Source organism: Prinia subflava, chromosome 10 (assembly GCF_021018805.1).
Source record: "Prinia subflava isolate CZ2003 ecotype Zambia chromosome 10, Cam_Psub_1.2, whole genome shotgun sequence".
Classification (NCBI taxonomy): Eukaryota; Metazoa; Chordata; class Aves; order Passeriformes; family Cisticolidae; genus Prinia; species Prinia subflava.
In genome coordinates, this window is record NC_086256.1 from 1,427,861 (window position 1) to 1,449,354 (window position 21,494).

Genomic DNA, 21,494 nt, shown 5'->3' on the forward strand with positions numbered 1-21,494 from the left:
ATGGGAACGGCCGCTCCCCGAGGAAAAGAATCCTTTGGATCATGGAAACACTTGAATCATGGCCTTATTCTTTAAAAAAAACAACTCAACATTTGCTTTCTTTTGTTTTCTGACTGGGTACGGGAGCAGCTTGTGGTGACACAGATTCCATCAGCACCAGCAGGAGAAGGAAATTTCCATGGATTGTGAGAAAAGCAGGAAAATGCCTGGGAAAGGCCATCATTTCAAAGGGAAAGAGGAGTGAGGGAAGGCAGAAAACTGAAAACAGGAAAAAGGAGCAGAAGATTCCCCAAACAACGGCATCAGCGTGGTGAAAATGCTGATTTACCACCCCCAGAGTGAGGAAGTTCCCTGCTCAGGAGGCTGGAAAAGTTAAAGATTCCATAAAATCCTACATGGATTACTTCCCTGGCTCGGCACTGCTGTGTGCCTGCTATTCCCATTTATTCCCATTTATTCCCGTTTATTCCCGTTTATTCCCGAGGCAATTCCTTCCCTCAGCTCCCACAAAGGGCACCTTACGTAAGTGGCATTTGGCTGGGCACAGGTGAGGCTGCTCCATGCCCTGCATCCCGATCCCAAAATTCCCCAGCACACCCAGGGGCTCAGCTGGACCCCACAGCACGCACGGAACACCCTCCAGACACTCCAAGGAAAAGCTGGAGCACAGGGAAATATTGAAATTTAAAATATTCACATTAAACTGAAGCTGGGTTTGGTGTGTGGTTTGTGTTGAGGGTGTGCTCACACTCAAACACTCTCGGAACCTTTCAAGAGATTTTGAAAATCACTTTTAAGAGTGATTTTCTTAATTTCTACATTTATTTCTTTCTTATCTAAGCTTAAAACAGTTCCAAATCACCTGATATTAAAAAATCCTAAAAGCTGACTTGACAGCTTTCCTTTTTTTCCATTCAGAGGGATCCCACCTCCTTCACAAGTTGATCCAGTTCCATCTCCAAATGCAATGTTTGAATTCTTTTTTTACCCAACGAGACAGATGCTGGGTCTGGTCCTGCCGTGCTCCCCTAATTCCCAGCTGGACCATCCTTCCCTGGTTTCTCTGGATAGGATCAGATGAGCTCCGTGACAGATGTTCCAGGGAATTAATGTGAGTCACCCCAAACACCGGGGACTCCGAGCAATTAAAATCCCCAGGAACACTCTGGAGCTGCTACAGCTCACAACCAGCTTGAGGCTGTTATTGCTGCTTGGATTTCAATTTAAAAACAAAAACAAAACAAACAACAACACCAAAACAACAACAAAAAACAGAAAATCTGCAGGATTCCCGAATTCTACAGGAATGGGAAAGTAATGGATATACGGCTGTGGGAGGAGGGATTAAAAAATTCTCATTACTCAAAGTTTTCTGGTTCAATTCCCACACTCAACTGGTGCATATTTGGGGATTTAAAAGGTGGATCCTGCAAGGCACATCCAAAGGAAATTTAGGAAATGAACCAGCGAGATCCTCATGGATTTTCCTGGATTTTATTTTACTTTTGATGGCTGTTTATGGTTTAAGCAGGATAAGTGACCCTCCGAGGCAGCCCCAATCAGCTGTAATGGCACCCAAATCGACTGTTTGGGGTTAGAGATTCGTAGGGGTGGGAAAGAAGCCTCTCAGCCAGGATTCCCTTGGAAAAAAAGGTGGAAAGGAGGGAGATTTGTACCCAGCAAAAACTGTGTCAAAGCCTTTTCCAGGATTTAACTCTGAGAGTGCCCTGCTCGAATCATCCTGAGCTGAGAGTGAAGGAAAAAATGTGTCCTGAAGGCTCCGAGATGGATTCCTGGGCTCTGGGATTAATTGATGGGCTCAGAAATGTGTTCTGAGATGGATTCCTGGGTCCTGAGATGAATTCATGGGCTCAGAAATGAGCCCTGGAATGAATTCATGGGTCCTGAAATGAACTGATGGGCTGTGAAATGAATTCCTGGGTTCTGAAATGAATTCACAGGCTCTGAAATGAATTCACAGGCTCTGAAATGCATTCACAGGCTCTGAAATGCATTCACAGGTCCTGAAACAAATTGATGGGCTCTGAGATGAATTCCTGGGTTCTGAAATGACTTCATGGGCTCTGAGATGAATTTCTGGGCTCTGTCATGAATTCATGAGTTCTGAAATCATTCCATCCGTTCTGAACTGAACTAACGGGCTACGAAATACATTCCCAGCTCAGAAATGAATTCCGGGGCTCTGCTGAATTCCTGGGCTCTGCAGTGACACCCCGGGCTCTCCCACACGGCCACACCGCGCGGGGAAAGTTGCGGGCTGTGCCTTTGTTCCCGGGAATAAAGCGCTGCATTTCTCCGGAGAGCGGCGGCGATGGAGACCGCGCACGAAGCATCCCCGGCCGCTTTCCTGCTCCATTCCCCGCCGGGAGAGCCCACGAACGACCCGCGCTCCTCCTGCCCACAGCTCCATGCTTTAAACCCAGCTTAAACCCAGTCTAAACCCGGCACGCCTTACCATGTGTGCGCCACCGTGAAGCGCCGGCGCTGGCGGATGCTTTTATTCACCAGCAACTTTCTGAAAAAGCAGGGAGAGTTCCTGGGCGAGCTGCGAGGAGAAATCTTTGGCGACGTGGGTCTGTTCCCGGGCAGCCTGGGCAGCTCCAGCTCCAGGTGCATCTGCTCCTTGAAAGTCCTGATGTAGAGCTCGGCCTCGGCAGCGGGGCTGTCCCGGGAGGGCTCCCGGGCCGTCATCGCTGCGGGCGCTCGGGGCCGGCGGGCGCGCAGCCCCCGCTGCTGCCGCCGCTCATGCAGCGAGCCCCGCCCGCAGCGGCGGCGCTGCCACAAAGCCCCGGCTCTGCCCGCTTCTCCCTGCTGCCGGTGCTGCTGTGGTGGCTCATGAAAAATGCATCAGGCCGTGCTGGAGCAGCCCGCCCTCCCCGAGCGGGAAGAGCGCCGGGGTTTGGGGGTTTTCAGGTTTTCAGCCCCGCTCCGCTCGCGGCGTTCATTGAGAATTAGTTTTGCCCGCACCGCCGTGGCTCCACCCAAGCCGCGCTCATTGGCTCGGGGTTATTGTGACAAGCGGGCTCTGGCCTGCCCTCCTGGCATTCCCAGGAAAATTTAAGGACCTGTCCAACATCCCGATATTGCTCCCGGCTCTGGGAGGGATGGGAGAGTACGAGGAGTGGAGATAAAGGCTAAGAGGGAATAAAAACAAAGGCACGGAATTCTGTTCTGCAGGAACAAAGCATGCAGGAATTCCCGCTCCATGGAAAGGCTCCACCGTCCTGGGCTGCAGAGCCAAAAAACCTCTGCCAAATCAAGGGATGGGGGAGCTGGCAGCTCCCTCCGATGTTAATTCCAATAATTTTTAGAGTCTGTGTATTTCAAACAGAAAAAAACAGGAATTTTATCTCCGGATATCAACACCACGAAAGCAAGTTCGACGTTTCCAAGGATAAAAAGTGATGTTCAGGTAAAAACCAGGAGCTGAGTGTAAAAACACAACAAATCCCGAGAGAGGGGCTATTAAACTGGTCAGAACTATGTGACCGAAACTGCAGATGAATTAAATGTTTTTAAAGGAGGAGGAGTCAGGGACAGGAAAGTGCTCTGGTTGCACAGTGCAGGCATCAATTCCACAGCAAATCCCTGTGGCTCCATTCCTGCGGGTTTTTTACCCCCAAAACACTCGACAGGAGCACCGGGTGCCTTCCTCAGCTTCCAGCAAAGCCTTGTCCTGGAGAACCTCCCTTCCCAGATATCCCACCAACCTGCCCCGTGCCCTGCTCCCAGTCACCAAAACCCAAAATAAACCAAAGCGTCTGCCCAAGCCTGGCTGCAGGGCAGTGCAACCGCAGTGGGATTCAATCCTGAGAGCGTCAGGCAGCAGCAGAACGGGAATATTGGATGATTTAGGAATTCTGCCGTGCTAGGCTGGGATCTGTTACTCCACTGACAGGCAGGGAGAGACAAACGGGAGCCTGGGAGCTGAAGGGGGAATCAGATCCACACAAATGCTCTGGAACTGGAATTCCCAACAGAAATAAAAATTGGAATTCCAAACAGAAATAAAAAATGGAACTCCTAACAGAAATAAAAAATGGAATTCCAAACAGAAACAAAAAATGGAATTCCAAACAGAAATGAAAATGAACTTTCTAACTCTAGTGGGATATCGGAGGGGGTTGTGAGGATACATCTGGTATTGGAGAAGTGTCCATGCCTTTTCCTAAAGCTTTTCAAAGGGCAGGGAGAACAGAGGGAAATCACATTTTAAAAGCAATAAACTGTTTTCCAGGGTGCCCATTAAGGAAGTGCTCCCCATCATTTGGCCATCCATAAATTAGCAATGACCTGGCAGCCCCAGAGCCCGGACAATGTCCTGTAGGATGGGCAGAGAAATTCCAGAGAGTGGAGCTGAGAGGAGGGAGAGGAGCCGGCTTCATTCCCTTGGGAAAGCAGGAAGAGAGGGAACACAAAGTGCCACCCATCCAGGGAATGCAGGAGCTTCTCCAAGCCGAGGTTGTTTGGAGCACTTGGAAGGCTGATCCAGAGCACAGGAGAATTTTCCAACACCTTCCAGCTCCTGGTGGCAATGGATCAACAATTCCCTGTCAAAATTCCCTGGGAAAGGCCCTAGCACAGCTCTCCTGGAATTCCAGCTCCCACCCCTCATGCTGCCAGCGTCTGGTGTTCCACAGGACCCTGCAGCCAACAACCTGAGCTCTCCATGGATTTACAGCTTGGAATTCTGGCCAGACACGCTGCTTCACTCCAGGATGAGCCAAGAGGAGGTGAGAACCAGACACTGGAGCTGGCTGGCAGGAAAGCTGGGATCTGAAAATCCCGGCAGGAACAGAGAGCACCCAGGGCATCCGAGCTTTGGGAGGGTTCACGGAATCCTGGAATGGTTTGGGGGGGAAGGGAACTTAAATCCCCTCCAGTGCCACCCCTGCCATGGCAGGGACACCTCCCACTGTCCCAGGCTGCTCCAAGCCCTGTCCAACCTGGCCTTGGGCACTGCCAGGGATCCAGGGGCAGCCACAGCTGCTCTGGGAATTCTATTCCAGGGCCTGCCCACCCTGCCAGGGAACAATTCCTGCCCAATCTCCCACCCAGCCCTGCCCTCTGGCAGTGGGAGCCATTCCCTGTGTCCTGTCCCTCCAGCCCCTGTCCCCAGCCCCTCTCCAGCTCTCCTGGAGCCCCTTCAGGCCCTGCCAGGGGCTCTGAGCTCACCCTGGAGCCTTCTCCTCTCCAGGGGAGCCCCCCCAGCTCTCCCAGCCCGGCTCCAGAGGGGCTCCAGCCCTGCAGCAGCTCCGGGGCTCCTCTGGGCTCTCTCCAGCAGCTCCAGCTCCTCCTGGGGTTGGACCCCAGGGCTGGGGAGCTCTGCAGGTGGGGCCTCACCTGAGAGGGGCAGAACCCGCCCCAGTCTCGCCCATCATCCCTCCCAATCCTCCCAGGGCTGTTTTCCATCTCTCCATCCCAAGCCTGGACTCACCCCAGGAGTGCAGGGCCAGGATTACAAATGGAAATGATTCCCAGATAAATCCCTGAAAACCCCAGGAACACCCCGGACTGCACTGACCTGTCCATCACCACAGATTATTGTCTGCAATTCCATCGGAAAAGGGATCAGAAATATGAAGGAATTGTTGAGGAGGCGGAAACGATGATTGAAGGAAAGTGCCTGGCAGGAAAATGGGACCACTTGGAAGAAAAAGGACAATTAAGGCAACTTTCAGAAGTTTAAGTGCATTTGGGTGAGATTCCATCCCCATTTCCCAACTCACTGAATAGTTTGGAAGTGCTGGAAGTTTCAATACATTTGATTAAAATAACTGATAGGGTGGGAAACAACATTTCCAAGCCTGCAACTCCTCGTCAAACGCTGATCCTGAGTGTGCTGAGAGCAATTGCTAAGCAACAAGAACACATCATTTTTCTTTGGCAGCACCATTATTTACCTGCTCCCGAGTCCTAAGAGCCAGGACGGAGTGAAACCCCAGGGAAAAGGGAATTGTGCAGTGTCCTACACGCTCCAGTGGCAAAGGAAAAGCTTTTAGCTGACTTCTCACAGCGCTTCCAGCCAGGGGCAGCGTGATGGGAAAATTCTTCCTCAGAGCACATTTAGATAAAAACAGGCAGGAGTGCCCTTCTCTTACTCCAGTCACTCTTCATCCATCCCAAGGGCATCCCAAAAATTCCACCCACCCCACAGCAAATTAATTAGAGAAATTATTTCAAGGCATTGGGCTTTGCTGGTGCTACTTGGGCTTCTTTCTCCAAGCAAAGAAACCCAGGGGAAAACGTATTTTTAATCAAGTACAAGGTCTCCTTTCCAGAAATCCTGGCTGATAGAATTCCCTCCTTCACAGCAAAAATAAAATCTTTATTCAACTTCCAAACGATCTGAAAATTAAGATTATTCTTTATGAAATATCAAGCACAGATTCTCTCTGTGTTTTAAATGCTGTTCAGTAATTTGTTATTTACTCCATGGAATATCCCTGTGCTCCTGGAGCAACAGGGGCTGTTCATTAGTTCTGGAATTACTTGGAAGGTCTCTCACACACAGCAGGGTTTCCTTGGCTTAAATCAGGCCCAGGACTGGGAATGTCAGGAGAGATGGACAATTCCAGGACATTTATTGAAGCTGAGGATGCACAAGGGAAGGATTCAACCCCTTAAAATCCCTTTTAGACTGAAATTAGACCACATTTGATGGGGAAAAAGCCCATCATGGAATGGATGGAATTTCACAGCACTGTCCCTGCTTAGTGTGGATTTCTGCCAAATGGGTTGGGAAAGGATCCATGATGGATCTCCAGGAGGGAAATTCCAGGAGCCAAGCAGCTCCATTAGCTCTGGGAGAGATGGAGGCAGGGACATCAGCCACAGAGCACTCCCAGCAGGAAATAAAAGGAAAAGAGGAATGTCAGGCTGTGGGAAAGGAGATTTTGAGGAAAAGCAAACCAAGCTAAGGCAGAAAAAACCCTCCAAAACAACAACTTTTCCTTGGACTAAACCAACACAGTGACTGGAGAGAAAAAGGAGGGAATGAGAAGGAATGAGAGAGTGCAGAATACAGGAATTGTGGTTTGTGCTGGAAAATAACCGGGTTTCAGAGGCAGCAGCAGAGCACAGAGCGGATCTGCAGTGGAAATGTCACAGCAGTGACAGGGATGTGATCCTCAGCTCTGCCCCTCAGGCTGCAGCTGCAGCTGCCAGCACGAGCCAGCACCGGGAATAAATCAGAGCAGCCCCGGGAATGGGAGACAGGCAGAAAAAAAAGAATCAAAGGGAGAAATGTCTGCAGCAAGGCAAGGAAAACATCAAGGAGCTGCAAACCAAAGAGAAGCAGCCAGGAAAAGAGATGCCAGGGAATGGGGCTTGAATGGGGAACTGAGGTGGATTAAAATGTCAAGATAAGGAAGGAGTGGGAGCAGTGGCTGCCAGGGAGGAGAGGAGAAGGTGGCAGGGATGTGGAAAGGAGAGCTGGGAGCAGCACGGCCAAAAGCTGGAAAAGATTCCCAAGAATTCAAAGCTGCAGGGAAGGACGAGTTTGTGGCACAGAACTGGAACCTCTGCAGGGATGGAGCAGCTCTGGAGACACAACAGGAGCGGAGAGAACGGGAAAAGAAAGCAGGAAAGGGACTGACATGAGAGGAAATGATACAAAATAGAAATCATTTTTTCCTTATTTCCCTTTCATCACATCCAAGAGATGCCCTGTGAGCATCCCAGGGGACTGCCACTAACTCCATCAGGGACAGCCCAGTCCTAGTTAATCCCACTCCATCCTAGTCCCAGTTTAACTCCCTCAGAGCAGCAGCAAATCTGCTGCTAGGCTCGACTTAAACACCCCACTGGCATTTTAACCATCCCACACCTCTCTGGGGGTTAAAATGGTGATTTCACCTGAAAACCAGGAATTCACCACTGGAATTGGAGCTGCACTGGATCAGTCCCATCCCCCTGCAAGGCAGGAGAGCCAAACCCCCTTCCAGAACACACCACAAAACTCCAGGGCCTAACAGGGATAAAAAGGAACAGCAAAGAAATATTTGGGAGCACCATCCCTTAATCTGTGCAGGGATGCTGATGACGTTTCCCAGAGATAATGGGGATGTCCCTGCATCCCTGGAATGTCCAAGGCCAGGCTGGACAGGGCTTGGAGCAGCCTGGGACAGTGGGAGGTGTCCCTGCCATGGCATGAGATGAGAAGATCCTTAAAATCCCTTCCAACCCAAACCACTCCGGAATTCCACACAATAAAAATCTTCAACCCTCCCTTAATCATCTCTTTCGAACAGAAGGGTGAACAAATCCCAGGAAAATCTTTCCAGCCCAAAAGCAGAAGGTTTCAGGGTGTTCAGCTGGTCAAATTTTAAGGGAAAAAATCCCCAAAACAGCTGCCCTTGCATCTGCTGCCTTCTGAAAGATCCACAACAGAAAACTGGAAATTAAATGTTTGGGATTTTCCTTCTCCTGCCCTGAACGCTTCCCGCTGCACGAGAAACAGGAATCCATCCCTAATTACAGGTTTGCGTGACAAATTCCCCACGTTTGAGAGGCAAAAAATATTAATAACAAGCCACTGTTATTTAGATTCCTGTTGGGAGATAAGGTTGGTTTAGATTTAATAGTTTTAAATTATCCAGTTTGGATCTCCATTCTCACAGATTTAGGGGTCGCTGGAATTTCTGAGAAGGGAATTTTTGATTGGGAAACCAAGCAAAGACTGAACAAAACCAACCAAAAATGGAACTAAACCAACTAAAAACTGAACCAAACCAACCAAAAACTGAACTAAACCAACCAAAAATGGAACAAAACCAACTAAAAACTGAACTAAACCAACCAAAAACTGAACTAAACCAACCAAAAATGGAACAAAAACAACCAAAAATGGAACAAAAACAACCAAAAACTGAACTAAACCAACCAAAAATGGAACTAAACCAACCAAAAACTGAACCAAACCAACCAAAAATGGAACAAAAACAACCAAAAATGGAACAAAAACAACCAAAAACTGAACTAAACCAACCAAAAATGGAACTAAACCAAAAGTTTTCCTGTATTAAAATACCCAGAATCTCAACAAGGCCAAGCAGGCCCAGAATCATTTCCAGAGCAGTCCCAAAAAAACCAATTCCATCTTCAGGAAACGTTCCCTAAACTGGATTTGGAACAGTTTTTTCCATGTTAAATCCTCCACAAAACACGATTTATCTGCCAAAAACTACAATTTCTTACCACGCTGTGATGCCCCTTTTTTCTTACAGGTATTTCTGCTGTTCCCTCCTAGTAACTGGGAATAAATTGATATTTATAAATTCATTATAAATTTATATCATTTAGACTTTGATTATCAAATTATATAAGCCACCAGGGCGTGATGTAAGAAGGGAATTTGCTTAGCAACTTGGGATTGTGCCTGATTTATTCCCAGAGAACACTGAAATGCCTTCTATATATCCAGAGTGAGTAATCCCATATGTCAGAGCAATCTGTAATAATTGTGATTATTTCCTCATTTCACAGCTACAGATTACAAGTTAATTTGAGGAAAAGATATTTGTAATATATTACCAAAAAAATTCAATTTATTCCTCAGAGGCAGAGACCTCCAGGGTGACTCCAGAGAAAGGAGAAGCTGATGGAAAAATCCTGAAAATTTTGTATATCCTGACGAGGAAAGGCTTTGTGTTAATAGAGATGGAGCAGGGAAAATTCCTTCATGGGAAAGGTTTTCCAGCCCAGGGCAGTGGTGGAATCTCCATTCCTGGAGGGATTTAAAAGCTGTGTGGATGTGATAGTTGGAGGGATTTGATGACCTCAGAAGCTTTTCCAACCTAAACAATGCCACGATTTTTTAAAAACAACAACAAATACCAAAATAAACCCCAAATATTGCTCTGTCACTTCTTGGTATTCCCAAATAATCCCATGGATCTAATCCAGGCACTTTGCCAGGCCATTTTTGCATCCTGCCATGGATTCCCATGGAAAACTGCCCAAGAAAGGGACAAAAAGGAGTCCTGGAGCACCCTGCCCTTCCTTGCCACAAAAGGATTGAAATTATCTCCATGAGCCAACAAATTTCTCTGATATTGCTCCCACAATGGCTGAGGAACAGAAAATTCCACCATTAATCCAAAGTTTTGTATTTTCCTCCTGCTTTTCCAGACTTTCAGTTGATTTACAGAACCTAATTCCAGTTTCATTCCGGTTATTTTGATTTCTTTGTGCCTCAGATCATTTCCCCCCCAGATTAACCAGAATCAAGTTTATAAAGTGGATTTTTTTTTAGGAATTCCAGGGAAAAACTCACAACATTCCCTGTTCCAGCTTTGCCAGTGCCTCACGTTTTGGAGCTGGGAAAGAGCAGGATTTGCTCTTTCAGAATTACAGAATTGTAATTCTGAATTGTTGTCAGAATTACAGAAAGCTTTGTCCACTACGGCTTAATTAAAGGAATAAATCCACAGCCAAAAACCCTCGAGAGCAGCTCGGTGCCACTGCCAATAAAAACGGGGTCAGCGAGGAGCTGGCTGTGGCCTGGCCGAGGAAATCCAACATTCCATGATTTTTTAAGGGATAAAAAGTCTCCGGTGCTGGGTGAAAGCCTCTGGAGCTGCAGTGGGGGTGAGGACGTGGCTGAGGCAGGGACAATCCTGAATTCCCAATCCTCTGCTTCGTTCCAGTGACATTCCCAGTGTTATCCAGGCCTCTGTTCCAAATATTCCAGCAGGGAATTGCCACAAAAAGTAAATTTGGAAATGTTCCAGATGTGGGTCAGACTGGAAACACATCAGGGAAAATCCAAAGGCACCGGAGCCCCCAGGGCCAGGCAGAGATGGACCACGAGGAATTCGGGAAACTGAGGGAGCAGCTTGGCCACAAGGGATGAAAAATGGGATTTATAGGTGAATCTTGGTGAGGTTTGCTTGGGAAATCACAAAATCGTGGAATCACAGAATGATTAATGTTGGAAAAGACCTTTAGGATCAGGAAGTCCAACCCTCAGCCAGCACCACCTCCATGTCCATCACTGACCATGTCCCAGGAGTTACGAACCAAAAACTGAACTAAACCAACTGAAAACTGAACCAAAATAACAAAATACTGAACTAAACCAACCAAAAACTGAACCAAAATCACCAAAAACTGAACTAAACCAACCAAAAACTGAACCAAAATAACCAAAAACTGAACCAAAATCACCAAAAACTGGACAAAACCAACCAAATCCTGAACTAAAATAACCAAAAACTGAACTAAACCAAGCAAAAACTGGACAAAACCAACCAAATCCTGAACTAAAATAAACAAAAAAACTGAACTAAACCAAGCTAAAACCGAACAAAACCAACCAAATCCAGAACGAAACCCATGAAAAATTGAATGAAACCAAGCAAAAACTGAACAAAACCAGCCAAAAGCTAAACAAAACCAATCAAATTCTGACCAAAAATCAGAAACTGAACTAAACCAACCAAAAATTGAACAAAACTAACCAAAAACGGAACAAAAACAATCAAAAAACTGAACAACCAAAACCTGAACAAAACAACCAAATCCTGTACGAAACCACCAAATCCTGTACAAAATGAACCAAAATGTGAACAAAAGCCACCAGCAGGTCCTGCAGGTACAAACAGCCCCAGCTGAGCCACAGCAGGTCCTGCAGGTACAAACAGCCCCAGCTGAGCCACAGCAGGTCCTGCAGGTACAAACAGCCCCAGCTGAGCCACAGCAGGTCCTGCAGGTACAAACAGCCCCAGCTGAGCCCAGGCAGGTCCTGCAGGTACAAACAGCCCCGGCTGAGCCACAGCAGGTCCTGCAGGTACAAACAGCCCCAGCTGAGCCACAGCAGGTCCTGCAGGTACAAACAGCCCCAGCTGAGCCACAGCAGGTCCTGTAGGTACAAACAGCCCCCAGCAGGTCCTGCAGGTACAAACAGCCCCGGCTGAGCCCCAGCAGGTCCTGCAGGTACAAACAGCCCCCAGCAGGTCCTGCAGGTACAAACAGCCCCGGCTGAGCCCAGGCAGGTCCTGTAGGTACAAACAGCCCCCAGCAGGTCCTGCAGGTACAAACAGTCCCAGCTGAGCCCCAGCAGGTCCTGCAGGTACAAACAACCCGGCTTTGCTCTTTCCTTGCACATGAGTTCTCGTTAGTCAGAATCCTGTCACCCTCCTGTCTGATTCAGCTTTTCCATCAACTCCATTTCCATAATTTTCATTTATTTTCTTTTCTAGCGAGGGTGAAGTTTGAAGGAAATATTTCAGAAGCTCTGTTGTCTTCTGCTGATTAACAGTGACTCATTTCTCCCCCTTCCACACACACCCCAAGCTGTCTTTTTGCACTCAGCTTTGAGGTGTATAATTAAAATTGAATCATTAAAAACCTTTTTTTTGTGTGTGTGTGCTTCTGTTTTCAACCACTTTTATCTCCAGGCAAAACCGTGCAGCTCCAAACTCACAGGCTCATCCTTAATAAAATTATTGGGATCACCTTGCAATTCACACTAACAGGGGATGTTATTTGGAGTATTTAGAGTAAAATAATTCAATAAACAGGAAGGAATGAAAAGATTAGGTGGCAACAACAAAATAAAAGTTGTGGACAAAAAATGATTTTGAAATAACCATAATTTTGATTCCTGACCTATGATTAATTCATCTTAAAATTCCTCTGGGTAACTACACCTCACATTAATCATAGTTCTTTTATTTAGACCTCCACGAAAACATAAAAATGAAGTTTTCTGAAGCTGCAAGAGCTTCAGAAACTGATGGCACCAGCCAAAATCCAAATATAGGCAGACAAAACACTTCTCTGGGTATTTTTAGCTGAGAAATAACAGCAGAGCTAAGTCAGAGGGAGCAAAATTACCTTTATTCCCAGTTTTTGGGGATGGGTTGGCATTTGGAATGACGCAGCAGCAGTGACCTGGGGAGATGTGGCCTGCACATGTTTTTGTGGATATAAAGGATTTTTGGGGTTTATTCTGGCAGGAGATCTCCGGGATTTGGGGTGGGATGTCAGAGGTGACCCCTCAAACCCCTGAGTGCCACAGACCCCACAAACCCAGCTTGGGTTTACTGCTCTGACTGAGCCTGCATTCCACATGGGAATAACCCCGGATATTCCCTGTGGGAACACTGCAAAATCCTGGGAATAACCCCATCCCAACCCAGGATATTCCCTGTGGGAACACTGCAGAATATTGGGAATAACCCCATCCCAACCCAGGATATTCCCTGTGGGAACACTGCAGAATATTGGGAATAACCCCATCCCAACCCAGGATATTCCCTGTGGGAACACTGCAGAATATTGGGAATAACCCCATCCCAACCCAGGATATTCCCTGTGGGAACACTGCAGAATATTGGGAATAACCCCATCCCAACCCAGGATATTCCCTGTGGGAACACTGCAAAATCCTGGGAATAACCCCATCCCAACCCAGGATATTCCCTGTGGGAACACTGGAAAATATTGGGAATAACCCCATCCCAACCCAGGATATTCCCTGTGGGAACACTGCAAAATCCTGGGAATAACCCCATCCCAACCCCATCAGGAATGTGGGATATTCCCTGTGGGAACACTGGAAAATCCTGGGAATAACCCCATCCCAACCCCGTCAGGAATGTGGGATATTCCCTGTGGGAACACTGGAAAATCCTGGGAATAACCCCATGCCAACCAAGGATATTCCCTGTGGGAACACTGGAAAATAATGGGAATAACCCCATCCCAACCGAGGATATTCCCTGTGGGAACACCTCACAACGTGAGCAAACAGCAAATTTTATGGAAGTTGTTTCCAAATTAAATTCTCCATCGCCATTTCCTCCTCCAGGTCCCTGTCAGGAGTTTAAATGGTGGTAACAAGGCCAAAATCCAAGGAATTTCTTCTTTCCACACCAAACAAGGCCCCTGCTTCCCACTTGGGGGATTTCAAATGGATTTAAGCTCTGTTTTTTATGATCCACCTGCAGACAACCCAGGGGTTCCCATCTCCCAACAACATTCCCAGCTTTTCCCACTGTTTTGAGGGATCTCAGCTCTCCAAGATCCCACCAAATCCCAAGTTCTTTCCCAGGAAAAAGCCCCAGACAGACCAGGAAATATTTCCACCGACTGAAAACAAAATCCCAGAGCAGAAAATCCTTCGTGGACATTCCAAGATTTCTCCAAGACATCTCTGATATTGTTGGGAAGCTTTGGAAAAATCGCAGGAATTCTGAGTTTCAGGATTAAGTTTCCACAGACATTTCCCAGCAACTGCAAGGAATAATTAAAACCCTTTTTCCCTGCAGATTATGGGATGTCCTGAGGAACATCACTGACCTCCTTTTCCAAGGTAAGGAAATGCCCCCCGGAAATGTGGAGCAGGCTTTTGAAATCCAGGAAGGATGTTCAATCAGAATAATTGATCCTGCTCATTAGCACAAAAACTGACGGGATTTATGGAAATTAGCCGTATTTGGAACTAGGTGATGTCCATCCTGTGATTTAAATAATTTTAATTATCAGTATAAAAATTAGAGCCCTGCTTTTAAGTGTTTTTTCCTTCAGGTTTTTTGTTTTTCACACCACATGGGAAGCCAGGTCATCTCTTTTTTTTCTTTTTTCCCCTATTCCAAGCTTGCAGCACATTCCTTCAGTCCTTATCTCCTGGAATTTGAAATTATCTAAGAAATAAAACTCCAATTTCTCAGGGTATCATCACAAGGTCTGGAACAGCATTGAAAAAATAAAAGAAAATTAAAAAAGAAATGAACACATTTCTCCAAAACATCATTTCTCCTTCTGAATTTCTGGGATTCACCCTACAATTCCTGCTAAATCTTCCCAAATATTTCCTTTCATCCGTGGGATATGGAAGGAGCAAGGCCTTGGTTCCCCAGCCTGATTCCAGCTTTGTTATCCTTAATTCTCCATGCAAATCTCATCCCCTTTATCATCCTAACTTTCCTTATCTACCCCTCAATTAATCCCCCCTTATCTACCCCTCAATTAATTCCCATCTGATCAATCCTCTAATTAATTCCCATTTTATCAATCCCTCAATTAACTCCCAACAGCTTCCCAGGGAGGCCGAGCCGGCTGTGGCTGGAGCCAGAATTCCCGAGGAAGGTCTGGAGTAACTCAGAGCCCAAAATTATCCCGAATTTCGGTCTGATTTAGCTTTTAACGCTGGTTTGAATTCGCTGCCCACCACCACCACCTGGAGAACAACGTGGGTACTACAGGAGTAGGGACTGAGTAGATTTATCCCAACTCCAGGAAGGTTTCCAGGTGGATGTGGGGATAGGATCAATCCCTTCATATTTTCCTGACAGAATCTCATCTTCAGGCTCCTCAATAAAATTATTCCAGAAGAAAAAGGACATAAATGAGGGATAATAAGGCAGCAAATCTCTATTTTAATAAAGTATTTATTGCCATATCCTAAATATTTACCGGCCTCTCTAATCCCTAAAAAAGCACATTCCAATATTTAATATTAAACCGGGTCAACTCCTCACGGAATTCTTAAAGCCTTGATTTCCTCACGCTTTGGGATTCACCATAAATCCCATTTTTGTTTCAACATCAAAATTTGCTGCAAACCCTTCAAAATATCCAAATATCCCTCACACATCTGAGGGAAATGTGGAGGAATGGTGGGGATGAGCAGCCAGCTGCCAAATCAACCCAGGAGATGCTAAGGAGCAAAAAAAAAATTGGGAAAAGAACTCCTTTGGATGCTCCAAGTGTAGCTACAAATTTATTCTTCACACCCTCACTCTTCCCTCCTGCCTGGATTTCTTATCACAAAGCTGGAGTTAGAAAATATGGAGCAGCATTGGGGAAACATTGGAACAACTTGGATGAAAATAGGGACAAAAATCGTGGAAAAGCAGCTTGGAAGGCTTCTCCGCTCAGCCTGGCACCTGAAGATCTCCATCCCGTGTCCCTCCTGCCTTGCAGGATCCATAAAAGCTGTTTTGTGGGAATATTCCCTTCCTTTCCCACACAAAATTTAATTCCATCACAGCTGGTTTGGAACCACTGCTTGGGGATCAGCCTCCCTTGGTTTTCTGGCTGCCTCCAGAAACACCTTCTGTGTTTTATCAGCTATTTTTTCCTTCAAATCTTCCATTAATTTGGGGTCTGGATCACTAATAAACACTGATCTTGCAGCTCTGTTGGATTTCTATCCCAAATCCATGATCTTCTCCAACCTTAACATTCCAGGATTCCCTGGCTGTGCTCCCTGAGAGGGTGGGAGGAATTCCACAGGGAACCACTGCCTGGAATGGGGCAGAGCTCAGTGCTAACCTGGACCACAACCCCTCCACGCCCAAAACTTCAATCAAAAATGGGAATTTCAGCCCAGTTTCTGTAGGATCAGCCAATGTAAGTGGTCAGGGAGGTGAGGATTAGGAGTGAAATAAAAAATCGGAATTTCAGCCCCATTTTTGTATGATCAGATGATGTAAATGGTCAGGGAGGTTAGGATTAGGACTTCAATAAAAAATGGGAAATTCAAGCCCAGTTTTTATAGGATCAGCCGATTAAGTGGTCAGGAAGGTGAGGATTAGGACTTCAATAAAAAATGGGAATGCTCAGCCCAGTTTTTATAGGATCAGCCTATCTAAGTGCTCAGGGAGGCGAGGAGGATGCAGGAAGAGGAGCTGGGACAGCGCTGCATCCCAGTCTCACCAGCAAATCTGAGCTCCTAGGGAAAACCAGGAATTTTAGGGCACTACGGGAACAGCAACAGCCTGAGCAGCGCTGTCAGCGCTCCCTGTGCCCGCACACACCGCTCCAGGAAAATCCACATCCAAGGATTCTGCGGGGCTGGGGAGGAGGAGCAGCGCTGCCCTCTGGTGTTCCAAGCGATATTTCCACGACAAATCCACGGCAATTCCTGGCGTTTCTCCCCAGCCACGGACAGAGGGACCAGAGCGGACCCATCCCTGCAAGGCCACCCCATGGAAAGGCTCCTGCGGGAGTCAGGAACACAAATTCCTCCCCACAGGAGGGAACATTCACACAATGCCCACCAAGGAGAGCCAACCCTTTTATTGCTCGAATTCCAATCCATCCAAACGGAGGGAACTCATTTGGTTGCATTTATCCCAGCAATGAATCACAAAACCTGGACAAAAGTTCCTACAGTTCCTCTCTCTCAGCTATTCCAGGGCAGTTTAGAAATCCTGTTTTCAGCAGGAAAACTCTTTCCAAAGGACTTTAACAAATGGATTTGGGATGTCACCTAGAGCTGTTCAAATGGAAAGCGCTGAGCTTGACAGAAACCCAGATTCCAGCTTGGAATAATGATGGGAACATGAAGCAGCAAATGGAGCCAAGAGAGGAAAGTTTAGAATCTAAAACCAATCCTAAACCCAAGTGCGAGCACAGAATTTAATGTGTAATTAATGTAACCTCAATATTCCCATGAAAAGCAGGACACTCATCCTTATTTTGCCATAAAATCCAGTTCCAGCACAGGAACAGCCAAGGCTTTGCCTTCCCCCTCTCCCTCTGGATTAATTCCCTCGTTTTGGCACTCAACACCAGTTCCAATTCTGGAATTCACCTCGGAGCAACCCCCCTGTAATCAGCTCTCTGTGGTTTCTTTGGGACTTATCTCGAGCTTATGGGATCCTCTACAGCTGCACAAATGCAGAGAGTGCTGAGCTGAACACAAACCCAGATTCCAGCCTGGAATAACAATGGGAACATGGAGCAGCAAACGGAGCTGAGAGTGGAGCAGTCATAAACTGGAGCCTAAAACTGGCTCTAAACCCAAAGCTGAGAGCACAGAATTTAAAGTCACAGTAATATCACCTCAATATTGCTACGACAAGCAGGACACACCTTATGTTGCCATAAAACCCAATTCCAGCACAGGAAAACTCTCCTCTCCCTCTGGATTAATTCCCTCGTTTCGGCACTTCAGCCCAGCTCCAATTTTGGAACTCACCTCAGAGCAACCCCCTTGTACTCAGCTCTCTGAATTTTTCTTGGGGATTTATCTCAAGGTTAACCTTAGACCCCAGTGGGGTTTTCCAAGCCTTTTTCCTCACAGAGGGATGAGAAACATCCAGAGAGTCAAAGCCTTTTCCTCAGTCCTTTGAGGGAGAGTTCAGCACCATCCCAAACTCAATGTGGATGCAAAGTTAGGAACACAAATCCTCTGGTTGAGACCGGAATCAGGAGTTTTGGGAGAGGAAATACTTAAATTTCACTTTTTAACAAAGTAGAATTTCAAAAAAAAATTTTTAAATTTTGTTTCATAAACTGATATCCATGATACAACAATCGATGGAGGTTGATTAATCAGATTAATGTAAGATAACTAGATGTGTGATATATAAGATAACTAGATGTGTGTGATATGTGAGATAACTAGAGGTGATATATAAGATAACTAAATGTATGTGATAATGTGAGATAATTAGATGTGATAATGTGAGATAACTAGATGTGATATGTAAGATAACTAGATGTGTGTGATAATTTAAGATAACTAGACGTATGTGATGATTTAAGATAACTAGATGTGTGTGATAATGTGAGATTATAACTAGATGTGATATGTGAGATAACTGGATGTGTGTGATTATATAAGATAATTAGATGTGATATATAAGATAACTAGATGGGTGTGATAATGTAACATAACTAGATGTGATAATGTAACATAACTAGATGTGATAATGTAACATAACTAGATGTGTGTGATATTTAAGATAACTAGATGTGATATGCAAGATAACTACATGTGTGTGATAATGTGAGATAACTAGATGTGATATGTGAGATAACTAGATGTGTGTGATAATTTAAGATAACTAGATGTGACGTGAGATAACTAGATGTGATATGTAAGATAACTAGATGTGTGATATATAAGATAACTAGATGTGTGTGATATGTAAGATAACTAGATGTGTGTGATATGTAAGATAACCAGATGTGTGTGATAATGTAAGATAACTAGGTGTGATAATGTAAGATAACTAGGTGTGTGATATATAAAATAACTAGATGTGTGTGATATATAAGATAACTAGATGTGTGTGATAATGTAAGATAACTAGGTGTGATAATGTAAGATAACTAGATGTGTGTGATATTTAAGATAACTAGATGTGTGATATGTAAGATAACTAGATGTGTGATATATAAGATAACTAGACGTGTGCTTCTATAACAAAAGAAGGGCCAAAAGCCGGTTTGCAAGCAGGACACACGCATTAATTGATTAATTAATGACCGCACTGACTGCAGAAGCAGACTCACCCGTCGTGGCAGGCGGTGACGGCGATGCTGGGTGGTGGCAGTGCCAGCGTGGTGGGCCGGCTGACCGTGTCCCTGTCGGGGCTCCGCGCGCTCTCCGTCTGTCGCTGCGCCAGCGGCGGCAGCTGCAGGCTCCCCGAGCAGCACCGCCGGCCCCGCCACAGGTCGATGCCCAGGGAGTGGCTGGAGGTGCTGTAGGATTTGCTGAGCCCGCACTCCAGGTAATCCGGGGAGTTCTGCAACACAGAGAGGCCGCTGAGACTGCCAAATTCTGGGAACGGAGGAGCTCCTCCAGGAGGACAAACCACACTCCATTCTCCAGCCAGAACCATCCCGGGAGAAGAGAGCTCCAGAACTACATTCTGCAGACAAATTATTCCCTCCATGAAGATAAAACACAATTCTCCACCAGAACTATCCCAGGAGATGAGAATTCCACAACTCCAGAACTAAATTCTACAAACAAATTATTTCCTCCACAAGAATAAACGATACTCAATTCTTCAGCCAGAACTATCCCAGGAGAATTCCACAAGTCCAGAAGTAAATTCTGCAAACAAATTATTTCCACCACAAAATAATGGTAAAACACACTTGATTCTCCAGCCACAACTATCCCACAACTCCAGAATTAAATTCTACAAACAAATGATTTCCTCCACAAGAATAAATGATACTCGATTCTCCAGCCAGAAGTATCCCAGGAGAATTCCACAAGTCCAGAAGTAAATTCTGCAAACAAATGATTTCGTCCACAAGAATAAACCACACTCGATTCTCCAGCCACAACCGCCCCAGCAGAAGAGAGCTCCACAAGTCCAGAACTAAATTCTGCAGACACATTATTCCCTCCATGAAGATAAAACACAATTCTCCACCAGAACTATCCCAGGAGATGAGAACTCCACAATTCCAGAACTAGATTCTACTAATTGTTCTCTCCAGGAGGATAAACCCCACTCAGTTCTCCAGCCAGAGCGATTCCAGAAGAAGAGAACTCCACAACTAAATTCTGCAAACAAATTGTTTCCACCACAAAATAATGGTAAAACACACTTGATTCTCCAGCCACAACTATCCCCAACTCCAGAATTAAATTCTACAAACAAATGATTTCCTCCACAAAAATAAACGATACTCGATTCTCCAGCCAGAAGTATCCCAGGAGATGAGAACTCCAAAAGTCCACAAGTAAATTCTACAAATTATCTCCTCCACAAGAATAAACCACATTCAACTCTTCAGCCAGAATTATCCCAGGAGATGAGAATTCCACAATTCCAGAACTAAACTCTACAAACCAATTATTTCCTCCACAAGGATAAACCACAAAGAATAAACCACACTCAACTCTCCAGCCAGAACTATCCCAGGAAAATTCCACAACTCCAGAACTAAACCCTACAGACAAATTATTTCCTCCACAAGGATAAACCACACTGGATTCTCCAGCCAGAACTATCCCAGGAGATGAGAACTCCAGAACTCCACAACTCCAGAACTTGGCAGAGCCTGAGTGCTCTGGTTTTATTTTATCATCACCAATGCATTTGGAATTTCCCCCCTGGTGAGTGTTGTTTCATCACCAGAGAATCTCAGAGTAATTAAAGCCAGGAAAGACCTCCAAGGTCATTAATCCCATGGAGCTGTGCAAAACTTGGGCTAAGAGTGGGAAACAACATTTATTTATTTGTTGGAGAAGTGCTCCAGGATACCCAAACCCTTCTTTTGCACTCTTTTCCTGCCATTTCAAGTGATTTGGCATTTTTGGGAGCCCTAGGACAAACCAGCCAATTAAGGCTTCAGGCCTCATTCCCCAGGGAATGGAACTGGAGTTTAATTAGTAGGGAATGATGAGGATTATTAGAGTAATGCTGAAATAAAAAATGCATCATCGCAGCAGGTGTTGAGCTGTTGGAACATTGATATATTTACACATTAAAAAGGTGGGATCCAGAGCAAATATTCCATAAATCCCAGCAACATTCCCTGCCCACACTGCACTGCCCAAAGACCGGGGCAGGAAAACCTGCAGGAAACTCCTCCAAACCCTTCCCAGGGCTTGAGTTATTCATTTTTAATGTGCTGCTCTTATTTTCTGCTCCTTATCTAAAAATCCTCCAAGATTATCCATCAGCAATCCAAGCCAAAGCAGTTTCTATTTACCAAAGAAGATAAAATCAACTTTCAGCTCATTTTCACAAGGTGAAAAAAAGGAA

At 45.8% G+C, this 21,494-nt stretch overlaps 1 protein-coding gene across 1 annotated transcript in view; it reads right to left on the reverse strand.

The window, feature by feature from the left end:
- The window catches only part of PDE4B (phosphodiesterase 4B), a 177,037-nt gene that overhangs the window by 135,270 nt on the left and 20,273 nt on the right, over positions 1–21,494 (reverse strand). The window contains exon 3 of the mRNA XM_063406891.1: positions 19,279–19,511. Coding sequence (XP_063262961.1) covers positions 19,279–19,511 — 233 coding nt within the window. The remainder of the gene's footprint in view (positions 1–19,278; positions 19,512–21,494) is intronic.